The sequence below is a fragment of the Oryza brachyantha genome, chromosome 2 (assembly GCF_000231095.2).
Source record: "Oryza brachyantha chromosome 2, ObraRS2, whole genome shotgun sequence".
In the NCBI taxonomy this organism is placed as follows: domain Eukaryota; kingdom Viridiplantae; phylum Streptophyta; class Magnoliopsida; order Poales; family Poaceae; genus Oryza; species Oryza brachyantha.
Genome location: NC_023164.2, coordinates 646915 through 659127, shown reverse-complemented (window position 1 = coordinate 659127; position 12213 = coordinate 646915). Strand labels below are relative to the sequence as shown.

Below are 12213 nucleotides of genomic sequence, written 5' to 3'. Positions count from 1 at the left end.
AGAAAAATTGTTTTAAAAAATCATATTAATCTATTTTATTTTTTTAATAATAAATAATTAATTAATTATATACTAATCTATAAATATATTTCCTGCGCCGGATAACTAACCCTTCCCCCACCAAACACGTGTAGTCAATACTCAACACTAGCTGGTAGTCCCCTGCCTAAAATATGACCATTTCTAGAGCTGTGTATAGGTATTAATAAAATAGATAAGAATGATTAGGGTAAGGACGTGTTTAGTTAGGAAAAAGAAAATTTTTGGGTGTCACGTTAGACGTTTGACCGGATGTCAGAAAGGATTTCGGACAGGAATGAAAAAATGAGTTTCACGGCTCGCCTGAAAACCGCGAGGCGAATCTTTTGAGCCTAATTAATCCATCATTAACACATGTGGATTACCGTAGCATTTATAGTTAATCATGGACTAATTAGGCTCAAAAGTTTGGTTACCAATTTCTCCCATAACTGTGCAACTAGTTTTTTATTATGTTTAATGCTCTATTTAGATGTTCAAAGATTTGATGCGATGTTTTAGAACCAAACAGGACACTGTGATTGGTTAAGAAAAAATGTACATGAGAAAATTGAATAAATAATAATTATGATTAGTTTAAATGAATAGATAGGTGGAGACATAAGTTTATTTTAGGACAAATGGCGAGTGATATAAATATACCTATAGAATGGTAAAAAGACTAAAATATTCTTCGCCTTTATAAATTCTAATGCATTTGTTTTGTCCTTTTAAAATTCCAATGTATTTATTCCTCATCTTACTATATAATATATGATGCAATAATTGATAAAAGAAAAATAAAGTCTATGTGTTGCAAATAAGAGAAGTTAAAAAAAATGAAGTCTATGGGTAGTAACTGCTTTATTTCTTGGGTAGATTATTACTACTCACTCATACACGTGGTTTTGGATAAAACACATTATATTGGGTGTCACATCCTTATTATCACTATCATCTTTTTTTTCTTTTCAATGTGATAATAAGGATGGTTTTTTCCTTTTTTTTTTTCTTACTACTCTGCATCCGCAGTTCAATAATTTCCATCTGCCTATGAGGCCGACTGAACCGAACATTCTCAATTTGACGGCCCAAGAGTCGCCAACGATAGTCTCGGCCCAATCCGCCCCATATTACCGCGATCCAAATCACGCAATGGTGGGGCCCCGTCTCCACGCAGCCATACACGTCATCGCGGCCCAACCCATCTCATCTCATCCATGCATTTTTTTTTCTCTTTTAAAAAAATAATTATCAGCATCGTCTTCGTCCCCAAGGACACGCATGCATAGATAGGTTCTGGTCAAAGCGATCAACCAGCCGGAGAAGAAAAGGGGGAAGCAAAATCCGCGACACCAACCTCGCCGCCGGCGAAGCGGACCGACGAGCCGCGCCGCGTCCAAATCCCCACCTCCAGGTTCGCCGATCCCCTCCCCTCCCCTCCCTCGCGGTTCGGTTTTGTGAATTTGCTGATGGTGGTGATGCTTTGAATTGGGGGCAGGAATGGCGTCGTCTCCGGATCCATGGGTGAGGGAGTACGGCGAGGCTTCCAGGCTCGCGGATGACGTAACCTCCATGATTGCTGAGAGGGGGTCGCTCCCGCAGTCCGGCCCGGAGATCATGCGCCACACGTCGGGGATTCGGAGGAAGATAACCATTCTCGGGACGAGGCTGGATAGCTTGGAGGCGCTGCTCTCCAGGGTTCCTCCGAAATCGATGTATGGCGATGCTGCTTCTTTCGTAATCCTGCTACTTGTCTTCTGCTTGCGTTGCGTGCTACTACTGATATGGGTTGGAATTGCAGTTTTTAGCTCGTAGAATGTTGCGGAATTAATGCTGCTGGTCACATGTTTAACTTAATTGAATTCAATTAGAGTTGTTCTTGCTCTTGCGCATTGAGATATCCACTTTCCATTGTTGTGCTTCACCTGTTGGTTCGAACACTAGATGGAGACACAAAATGAATTAGTGTTGGTTATTATTGTGTGCCTGGGGTTGAGACTTCGTTACAGCAGGCACCATGGCATATTTCTCCCTATGTTTTCTTGCACACACACACAAAAAAACTTCTACCGATATTCAAGCTATTCTATTGTTATGCAGCACGGACAAGGAGTTGCATAAGCGGCAGGACATGCTTTCAAATCTGAAATCTAGAGCAAAGCAGATGGCTACAAGTTTCAACATGTCAAACTTTGCTAACAGGTGTGTTCTTTTTTTCAGAATTTAATGCACAATTCTCATATATCAACTTGCATGGTTTTTTACCTTTTTCTCTCGAAATAAAGACACTGCAGTTTGTTCAGAAGCATATTAATGAAAATCTCTGTTTATCCATAGGGAGGATTTGCTTGGTCAAAGTAAGAAATCGGCTGATGATATGAGTAGAGTGGCTGGGTTGGATAACCAAGGGATCGTTACCCTTCAGAGGCAAGTTATGAAAGGTACCAATGTGTGCTTATTACTAGTACCATTTGATCATTAATTTTTTAAGACTGTAGTTTTATTAAAATCTGTGAAGTATAGCACGACTGATATGTTCTACATGGCCCAGTTTATTCAGCTAGCTCCATTTTATATTTACCTGTATATATGCATATGTTTACAAACAGTAGCTTAGTCACCACTGTATGATAGATTGATAGCTAATTCATTTATCTTGCATATTACGACAATCTCCAGAACAAGATGAGGGTCTTGAGAAGCTGGAAGAGACAGTACTGAGCACAAAACATATTGCTCTAGCAGTCAATGAAGAACTTACGCTGCATACCAGATTGATTGTTAGTTCATTCTCATTTCTCACAACATATGAATTTATCTTCTTAGAACACAATAGTAATTGATCTGTTGTTTCTTTGGCAGGATGATTTAGATGATCACGTTGATGTTACGAACTCACGTCTTCAGGTATATATTTTTAGCACTTCTTTGCACATTGCATTTATATTCATTGGGAGTATTGGTTATTTCAAGCTCACGCTAATTGAATTTTGACATAGATCTCTTTTGATTCAGCGCGTGCAAAAGACGCTCGCCATTCTGAACAAGCGCACCAAAGGTGGCTGCTCGTGCATGTCCCTGATGCTATCTGTTGTTGCTATAGTGTTTCTTACGGTCATTGTTTGGCTTCTTATCAAGTACATGTAACCACTGTCCAACTCAACTCAGTTTGCAATGTGCAGTCTTTCAAAGATGTGGATGCTCCCATCTCATCTCTTCTCTGTTTTCCTCAGATTGTGGGGGATGGAATATAATTGCAACATATCTTCGTTAAGAAGATGCGCAACAAGCTTGTTGCTATATTGCATTGACACCTGCCAGCAATTTGTATAGAGCGTGTTGCCTTTGTGGAATTGGGAGGCTCAGAATTCATATTGTTTTCATAGATTCTTGCGAGACTTAAATTTTCCCAGGTGTTCTAAACACACACACAAAAATGCGTTATTGATGTTAAAACAAGAGTAAATTTCACAAGATCATGGATAATATAGTCAAAGCTGCAGGAAGCCATGGAGGTTTAGCACATGGCACATAACCCTAGGTGTGTTATGGTCCAAGAGTTTCATAAGACCACACTAATTATCCATTTAACTTAGCACTATAGCAAAATAAAATGATTAACATCAGGTGGTTTCAACTTGTATATGATGTATAAATAACTTATAGATCTGATATAGTTTTACATGTAATTATATAACTTATATTTGGTCAAAAATATGGTCTTATGAAAAACCATAATACTTGTGGTTATTTGCTACGTGCCAAAAACCTTGTTGTTTTCTGAAACTTTCTCTATAATAAGTGTATTTGTCCATGATAGGTGTGGTTTAGTGAAATTTACTCAAACTTGAAAGTTTGCATGTTTTTTGTTCGGGGGAAAAAGGTGCTCAGGTCAGGCACTCTGCCAACTCACTGTGCATACAAACGCCACCAGTCCGACAGAAGCAGCTCATGGCAAAATAGTACAATTAATTGTGACAAATATTCAACGTTAAAAAAATGTTCTTTGGGCACTAACCTTCAATACCTACTCATCACAACGAACTGATATGGACAGCTTTACAACTTACAGCTTGTATGATTTGTTGAATGTAAAAACAAATCATTTGACATGCATCTAGTATCTAAACAGAGACTGCACAATGCCATTCTGAACTCTACCTGCCATGTCGCCTCCCAAATCAGTGTATCTTCAGGCTGTAAACCGCACAAGTTCCTCCAAAGTTTTGAATGGTTCATGCACTTTGTTCATCTGAGGCAACAAATGGTGATCACTCTTGCCACAAACCGAATCCGGAACTCAACTCAACTCGACAGTGAGCTTCAGTCTATTCTTTTATGGGGTTTCAGGTGTCAAAAATGTTACCTGCGTCTCTGTTCCTGTTCTTTGATATCCTCGAACAGAACATGAACATCAACAGGACTGTTGATAGCATGAATAGTCTAAAGTAGGTTCTTAGTTCCTGCATTCCAAGGTCAAGGCCTTCAAGTTTCCTCTTATCTGGACTGCTCTTTCCTGCTGAACTTCTCTCAACAATGTCTCCTCCCATTGGGACAAAATTATCCATCCCACCTTCGGATACTACTTGAGCATCACGCAGGTTTCGCAAACCTTCCTCAAATAGTATGAGGAATGCCATGCACCACTTGTTAATGACTCGCTGGCAAGAGAAAATTGCTGATTAGAGCATGAGTACAAAAGGTAAATAGATACAAATCTTTCATAAAAATAAATATATAAATAGAGATGATCAACTTCTGTACATCGAATGTTGTCTTGTCTACAGGATTGAACATCTTGAAGCAATCACTGGTAGTTGCTGTCTCATCTCCATAAATCTGAATACAAGTAACCTGAGCTGATCCCTATAGTTCCAATAGCTTCGGAATACTTGGGAATTGACTGTTCGGAAACAGATTAACTGACCTCGAAGGTAAATGGCATAGGCACCTTTACAATGTCATACATGTAATCAGTCGTGGTCCCATGTGCAAGATACCTAGAACACAGATGGATAAAAAAGCTTGAGTATGTTGGGTTGTTCGCAGTATGATACAGTTGGGTTCAGGCCCCCAGCTGGATTCAAATAACTTAGGAGGTCCACTGACAAAGAGGATAAAATTGACAAATTGAGTAACTTGTTAGATGTCCATACCCCACAGCTCCACCACCTGATCCAACAAGGCAGCTATCTTGAAAATGGCGATGATTCAAATTCTCCAAAACTGATCTCATTAAATGGGCAGATGCCCCGTTTGGTGTAGTATTCTTATGGTCATATGGCATAAACAAGGCCTGTAATTAAACAATAGAATAAAATAAGTAAATCAACATTGAATAACTGGCATCAAACCTTATTCCGTGCTGTCACAAGGAATAACAGATGTTAGAAGACCCAAATAGATTGATACGTCTTACCTCCATCCCCGAATGCACATTCACCCACATATGTGGTTTAAATGACTTGGATAGCTCTCGCATGATCTGAGCCTCAGGTTCGCTAAAAGGGGCAGTACCAGGATTCTCCTCGTATGGATCATAATCCTATAAAACAGATAAAATGCATATATAGCTCAAAATATTGATGTGATGTACCCTACTTTTGCAAAACTCAGGTTAAGTAATCCAACAATCAGCAAGTAAAACATGGTAAACTGATAGTGAACCACTGAACCAGACTGTATAAAGGTGCAGCCAAGAATGACAAACTAATACCAATAGTAAAGAACCATAGCATATGCAGAGCTCTATTTTCTATACTCTATAGATCCAACCTTAAATTCAAAGTGACTGTCTAAGATAGTCATCAACCTTTTCTCTATTTAGGCAATGCTATGGTCTTGTCCATAGTTAATAGTTCATACAGATTTAGGCAAGTTTAGTTTAAGACAAAAATGCTAGAATTAAGATGAACTAGCACACACCAAAAGGAATTGATTCTCCCTGTGGATAAAACAAACAGCTCAGAAAACAACCTTTTCCTTCTTTCCCCAATCAACACTCCAATTTCTATTAAGATCAACTCCTCTTCCTGCAAAACGAGAAAAAAAGATATAGAAAGTTGGCACAGAACTGCATCAAGTGATGGATTTGCAAGAAAAGACTGATCACCATTTCTCCTATCACAAAGCTCCCCTTCTTCAACACGCTTTCGACCATTTAAGTTTTCCATGGGCACCACCTAAAGATTAAAGCCACATTTGGAAAACATCATGCCTCACTATTAAGAAATTTGATTCTTGAGAACCATAAAAAGGTAACAAGAAAAGGAAAGAGGGCAAGAGGAAGCTATAGCACAGCATAGCCCACAATACAGAGCATGGAAAGGTTAACAGCCTAAGAACTTCATGTAGTTAATCGTTCTCCTAGCAGGCCAAATAAAACTTGCTTAAATTAGAATAACAACATAAGCATATAAGGCATTTAGGAGAAAACACCATCTGCCATATAAAACATGGAGTAATGACATTTAACCATATTTTGTGGTGTTTACTGCACTAAACATTTAAAGAAAGAGAGTAAAAGATATGTCAAAATAGAACAAAGATGGAATCAGATAAGGCCTGAAGGAGTTAACTAACTTTGACCTTAAAGCTCTAGTAATTCAGTGCAGTGCATACCAGAAAAAGAGCACCACAATTTCTGTAGATTTCCTACTGATTCTGTAAGTCAAGAGCTGAAAATGTCAAAACAAATCACAAAAGGGCTTACTTTGATAACAAGATTCTCCAGTATTTTCTCAAAGGATGACAGATCCACACCCGCAATTTTATGCTTCTCCGTCAAAATATAAAGCAGGTGTAACGCAACTTCAGAAGTAATAAGCTCTCTGCCATGCTGCCCAAAGCTCTGGAAGACAAGGAACCTTTCTGTCAAAACCGCAAGACATCAATAATTTAATTTACAAACCAACACGTAAAACTTAAAATTTGGTTTTGATGTGAGATTTCCCGTAGTTGAGGTGGGGAAATGACAACAGTTTGGGTGCAACAAATACCATTTTGCTTTGGGACAATGGATGAACATTATTGGTAAGAAATAGCTTAGTAGGCATGGAGCCACAGAATGATGCAGGATGAATGAATTTTCGTTGGAAACTAACCAGGAGGACATGGATCTTCGAAGAATTGGCTGTGCTCTCCTTGACATGATTAAAAGTAACAATAAAAAGCTCTGTGGAATAACCTTTGTTGCTTGCTATCTTGGTATCCATCTGCAACAATCCATTCAGGAGTTCACTAAAAGGAACACCAGTGGTCCAGTATGCCAAAAAAAAGATGAATAATGGCTAAACTAGGGCAGTTAAACCACTCACACTCAACTTGTCTGGATGCCGGGCAACCAAAGCCTTGATATCACTCAGAAGGGAATCACTAACAGAGAAAGAAAGGAAACGGTTACCATACTGCTCCGCAAACGGGAGACAGAATTAGCTGTCAACACAAACAAGAGATCCTCCTCAGACCAAGCTGGCAAGCTCTACCAAATTAGTGATGCAAGTTTTTCAGGAGCACAATCGTACGGAATTCAGATCACATGCTCGCAGCTAGCCAGCTAGGTTTGCAAGCAAAACCTCAAGAAACTGGACTTGCCACTTGGTAAAAAGAATTCAATGTTTTCCCTGATTCCTTTTCTGGAGTACTACCGCACATGATGTGTGATGCGTTTGGTTCATACCACGAAGCAATGGCCACTAAACCAATCTGAGAGAACTACACTTAATGGGGGAAATGGGGAGCAAATCGCAGTGAAATCACGCGCAGCCGCAAATTGACGAGCAAGCAGACTACGACACTCGATTCGGCAACCACGACAGCCAGAGGAACTGAGGCTGGCCTCTCGCCCTAGGTCGAAACGGCAGGAATTCTCCACAAATTCCGAGCTGAATCCACACGCCGCCCCGCGCCGGATGGGAGGGGAGGGGAGGGGAGTGAGAGAGTACACGCCGGCGGCAGGGGGCTCGCGGGAGGCGCACCTGGAGTGGTAGAGGCTGCGGGAGATCGGGGTGACGGAGGCCCGGATCCTGGCGGCGGCGGCGGCGGATACGACGACGGCGAGCGTCAGGGCGAGCGCCAGGAGGCGGGGAAGAAGGGGAGGCGGGGCGGAGGAGGCGGCCATCGGCCGCGGCGGCGATCTCGTCGGCCGGAGCCGCGCCCCCGCGCCTTGTCAGTGCCTAGATTCGCTTCGTCTCTACAGAGAAAAAATTTCGCCTTCGGTGGTGTCGTGTCGCAAATCGAAACACCAAAACGGTGTAGCGCTCTAGGCAGTTTGGTTACTGCGCACATTGTTAAAGCGAGCTTTTTTTAGTTCCTAACTTTTATTCGAAGAAAGATAGTATCGAATCTTTCAACGTCTAAATAAAATATTAACATAGATAAAAAAAATTAATTATACAGTTAGAAAAAAAATTATGAGATGAAACTTTTAAACCTAATTAATCGTAAGTGATTATTCACTCACGTATGCTAACGAGTAACGATGAATTAATTAGGCTAAAAAGATTTGTCACACGGTTTTTAGGTAATGTATAGTTTTTTATTAGTAGATATATATAGTCAAACGTCGTGACATCCAAAAATTTCTATCTTCTCGCGAAGTAAACAGTGCGTTTAATTAATCCGTTTTCATTGAAAATTCTCTGCACCGTAAAACTGATGATGCTATTATTCGTCGAACCAATTCAATGCTACTGGCATTTTGCAAATTTTGAACCCATTATGTAGCCCTGGAAGGCTGGAACGAGAAAGTCCTTGGACCATTTCTTTTTTTTCGTAATGTATTTTTTCTGAACCAAAATGCTCTCGTAATTCCTTCACCATCTCCTCCCAACACCCACATCTTTTGTCTCAAAAATTGAACTATCGGCCTAAGAGTTGAAGTTGATTTTATGATTTTTGTTTTTCAATCTTATATATATATATATAAGTTAAATATATCGTTTGATTTTTTTCTTTAGAAAAGCCAAAAGTGACCATGTATCTCTTCAAGCCACCCACAACCATCGCCGATGATAAATGGTAGTGGTATTTTCTAATACGATGAAATTATAACGACATATATCTAATTAACATTTTCTTTTACTGTTGCAGCCTGCGATACACCAAACTGCCAAGGATTTTTTTTTAACGTAAATTTTCTCGAGCTCCTAAAAATATAGGTTAGGATCATTGGCAAAATATTTTTCCCTGTGAGAAATGATTGGCAGGTTCAGAATGGAGAAATTTGTAGCAGACGTTGGCGCCGTTTTATACAACGACGACGCCAATAACATTGGTATGGTCAAAAAAGTCTATTTGTGCAATAAATTTTTTTAGAAGTCTATTTGTAAAATAAGTTTTTTTTAAATAACTAAAATATGAAAATTCCATGCAGACAGATTCGGGCAGCACTTCAAATATGAACTTTTCATACGTTTCATCATCAACGGTAAGGTTCAAACATGCTTAGTGGTAAAAGTAAGGAGAGAGCACATGAGTTAGTTCTTTTTTTTCAACATAGAATTTTTTTCCAAGATTTTGACTCAATTTAGTTTAAGTTGTAAGATCATTATTATGATTAATATCCTGAGATGAATAATTATCTTCATAAATAATTCATTCAATATAAATTAGTTTATGATTATCTATGTTTTTATACAATCGGATCGGCAACAGCAGAATGACCGATATGAACCGATTTTAGGCTTCCTTTATTTCTGTTGAAACTTGAAAGATGTCCCTTATCAATTTGTCCTCCTCCTGTGTACCACCTTCGTCCGCTGCGTCCCGAAATAAGATTATTTTCCGATTTTTTAATACGATGTTTTGGTTTTTCGTCTTATTTAAAATTTTTTGCAATTAATATTTTTATTCAGGATAAGACATGGATATTAAACGAAAAATAAAGTTATTATAGGAGGGGGGTGTTATCACTTAATCTCAACTGATAGATTTGTTATTTTATTTCAATCATTCACAAATCCTTTCAAACTCCTTCCAAATTTATTTAATCCAGATCGAAATGAAATGGTCACAGCATATGCTATCAAGACTCAAAACTGCACGACGGCACACTGACAAAGGAGGCCAAATTTGTTTTCGCATCATCCCACAAACGAATCATCTGACCAAATTATGAATCTTTTCATCTCGAGATTCCACAAGGCATCGGAGTTGCAGCAACTGACGCAAATCCATTCACAGGTTGCTCCTCCTCTTGGTGTTCGAGCTGGCCGCCGCCGCCGCCGCCGGCGGGAGGCTGGCCATGGCCTTGGCGCGCTCCCGCAGCTCGAATTTCTGCACCTTCCCCGTCGCCGTCTTCGGCAGCCCGTCCTCCACCACCACCACCGTCCGCGGCGCCATGTACCGCGGCAGCCGCGCGCGGCAGTACGCCATCAGCTCCTCCTCCGCCGCCGCCGCGGCGCTCCCGGGCCGGAGCTTCACGAACGCGCACGGCGTCTCGCCCCAGTACTCGTCAGGGCGCCCCACCACCGCCGCCTCCTCCACCGCCGGGTGGCTGAACAGCACCGCCTCCACCTCGATCGTGCTGATGTTCTCCCCGCCGGAGATTATGATGTCCTTGGACCGGTCGAGCACCTTCACGTACCCGTCCTCGTGCCGCACCGCCAGGTCGCCGGACCGGAACCACCCGCCGGCGAGCGCCTCGGACGTCGCGGCGACGTCCTTGTAGTAGCCGCTCATCACCGTGTTGCCGCGAAGCATCACCTCCCCCATCGTCTTCCCGTCAGCCGACACGCTCCGCATCGTCGCCGGGTCCTTGACGTCGACCTCGAGGCCGTGGTGGTGCAGCCCCTGCCGCGACTTGATCCGGGCCCGCTCCTCCGCCGGCAGCGCGTCCCACTCCGGCTTCCACGTGCACACCGTCGCCGGGCCGTACGTCTCCGTCAGCCCGTACGAGTGGATCACCAGGAACCCCTGCTCCTCCATCCGGAACAGCACCTTCGGCGGCGGCGGCGCGCCGCCGGTCATCACCGTCACCTTCCTCCCCACCGGCCGCTGCTCCTCCGGCGTCGCGTTCACGATCATGTTCAGCACCGTCGGCGCGCCGCCCATGTGCGTCACGCCGTGGCGCGCCACGGCGTCGAAGATGGTCGCCGCGGTGACCTTGCGGACGCAGACGTTGGTGCCGCACTGCGCCGCGACGCCCCACGCCATGCACCAGCCGTTGCAGTGGAACATGGGCACGGTCCACAGGTACACCGGCGTGGACGTCATGTCGTTGAGGAGCACGGCGGCGAGGCTGTTGAGGTACGCGCCGCGGTGGCTGTAGATCACGCCCTTGGGCCGCGACGTCGTGCCCGAGGTGTAGTTGAGCGCGATCGCCTCGTTCTCGTCGGCCGGCCACCGGATCGCGAACTCCGGCGACGACGAGCCGGCATTGCCCAGGAGGGCCTCGTACTCGTGGTATGTTCGGGAACCTTGGAGCTTGGCCTTCGGCTCGTGCTCGTCGAGGAGCTCGCTGATGAGAACCAGGACGGGAGGCGTCGCGCCGGATTGGGAGACGATGCGGAGGGCGTCCTGGGCGACGTCGAGCAGCGCGCAGTCGACGAAGACGATCTTGGCCTCCGAGTGGCGCAGCAGGACGGACGCCATGGCGGCGTCGAGGCGGGAGTTGAGCGTGCAGATGACGGCGCCGGCCATCGGGATGCCGAAGTGGAGCTCGCACACCGCCGGAATGTTCTGCGCGAACACCGCGACCTGCACAAGAGCAGCAAAGCAACGATTTTTTGCAATGCGAATCACAGTCCAGCTGCTAATCCAGAACCAAATCAGAGCATTTAACATCCAAACTGGAAGCGATCCAACCTCGAAATGCCCAGAAAGGGGGAGACTTTGGAGAAAACCAAGCGACCAGACGAATCTTACCACGTCGTGGCGGTGGACGCCGAGGGCGGCGATGGCGGCGGCGAGGCGGAGGCAGCGTGCCCGCGTCTCCCGCCAGGTGCGCGGCGGCACGCCATCGGCGACGATGGCGGGGCGGTCCGGGTAGACGAGGGCGGCGCGGTCGAGGAAGCTGAGGGGCGTGAGCGGCGCGTGGTTGGCGGCGCAGAGCACGGCGCCGTCCATCGCGCGGGCGGCGGCGGCGAGGTCGGGGCAGTGGGGGAGGGAGAGGGAGGGAGACGAGCAGAGTGGTTGGGTGAACAAAAAAGGCAAGGGCAAGCCACGCAAGACGGGAGAGAAGAGGGTCTAAAG

The 12213-nt window shown here is 44.1% G+C and overlaps 3 protein-coding genes across 5 annotated transcripts; 1 reads left to right on the top strand and 2 right to left on the bottom strand.

Annotated features, from left to right (window-relative positions):
- The first annotated feature begins 1285 nt into the window (after positions 1-1285).
- LOC102709428 (syntaxin-52-like) lies at positions 1286-3479 on the top strand. 2 transcript variants are annotated; one of them, XM_015833312.2, is made up of 7 exons: positions 1286-1435; positions 1520-1736; positions 2122-2223; positions 2359-2462; positions 2701-2801; positions 2884-2928; positions 3021-3479. In XM_015833312.2, exons 2-7 carry the CDS (start codon positions 1522-1524, stop codon positions 3273-3275), a joined length of 822 nt encoding a protein of 273 aa, XP_015688798.1. In that variant the 5' UTR covers positions 1286-1435; positions 1520-1521; the 3' UTR covers positions 3276-3479. The 2 variants fall into 2 exon arrangements, with proteins under 2 accessions (XP_015688798.1, XP_006646793.1); XM_006646730.3 differs by having other exon boundaries at positions 3037-3371.
- A 407-nt stretch (positions 3480-3886) lies between these two features.
- Positions 3887-8274, bottom strand: LOC102707934 (carboxypeptidase A1). 2 transcript variants are annotated; one of them, XM_040521296.1, is made up of 12 exons: positions 7998-8274; positions 7338-7395; positions 7125-7235; positions 6734-6871; positions 6134-6203; positions 5998-6053; positions 5441-5566; positions 5178-5317; positions 4949-5021; positions 4786-4860; positions 4388-4682; positions 3887-4273 (listed from the first exon to the last, which is right to left on the bottom strand). In XM_040521296.1, the coding sequence occupies exons 1-12, from the start codon at positions 8138-8140 to the stop codon at positions 4257-4259; spliced, it is 1302 nt and encodes a 433-aa protein (XP_040377230.1). In that variant the 5' UTR covers positions 8141-8274; the 3' UTR covers positions 3887-4256. The 2 variants fall into 2 exon arrangements, with proteins under 2 accessions (XP_040377230.1, XP_040377229.1); XM_040521295.1 differs by having other exon boundaries at positions 3887-4682; positions 7998-8168.
- Positions 8275-9926: 1652 nt separating this feature from the next.
- Positions 9927-12213, bottom strand: LOC107303492 (probable acyl-activating enzyme 1, peroxisomal). Its single transcript, XM_040520794.1, has 2 exons — positions 11887-12213; positions 9927-11718 (listed from the first exon to the last, which is right to left on the bottom strand). Exons 1-2 carry the CDS (start codon positions 12085-12087, stop codon positions 10198-10200), a joined length of 1722 nt encoding a protein of 573 aa, XP_040376728.1. The 5' UTR covers positions 12088-12213; the 3' UTR covers positions 9927-10197.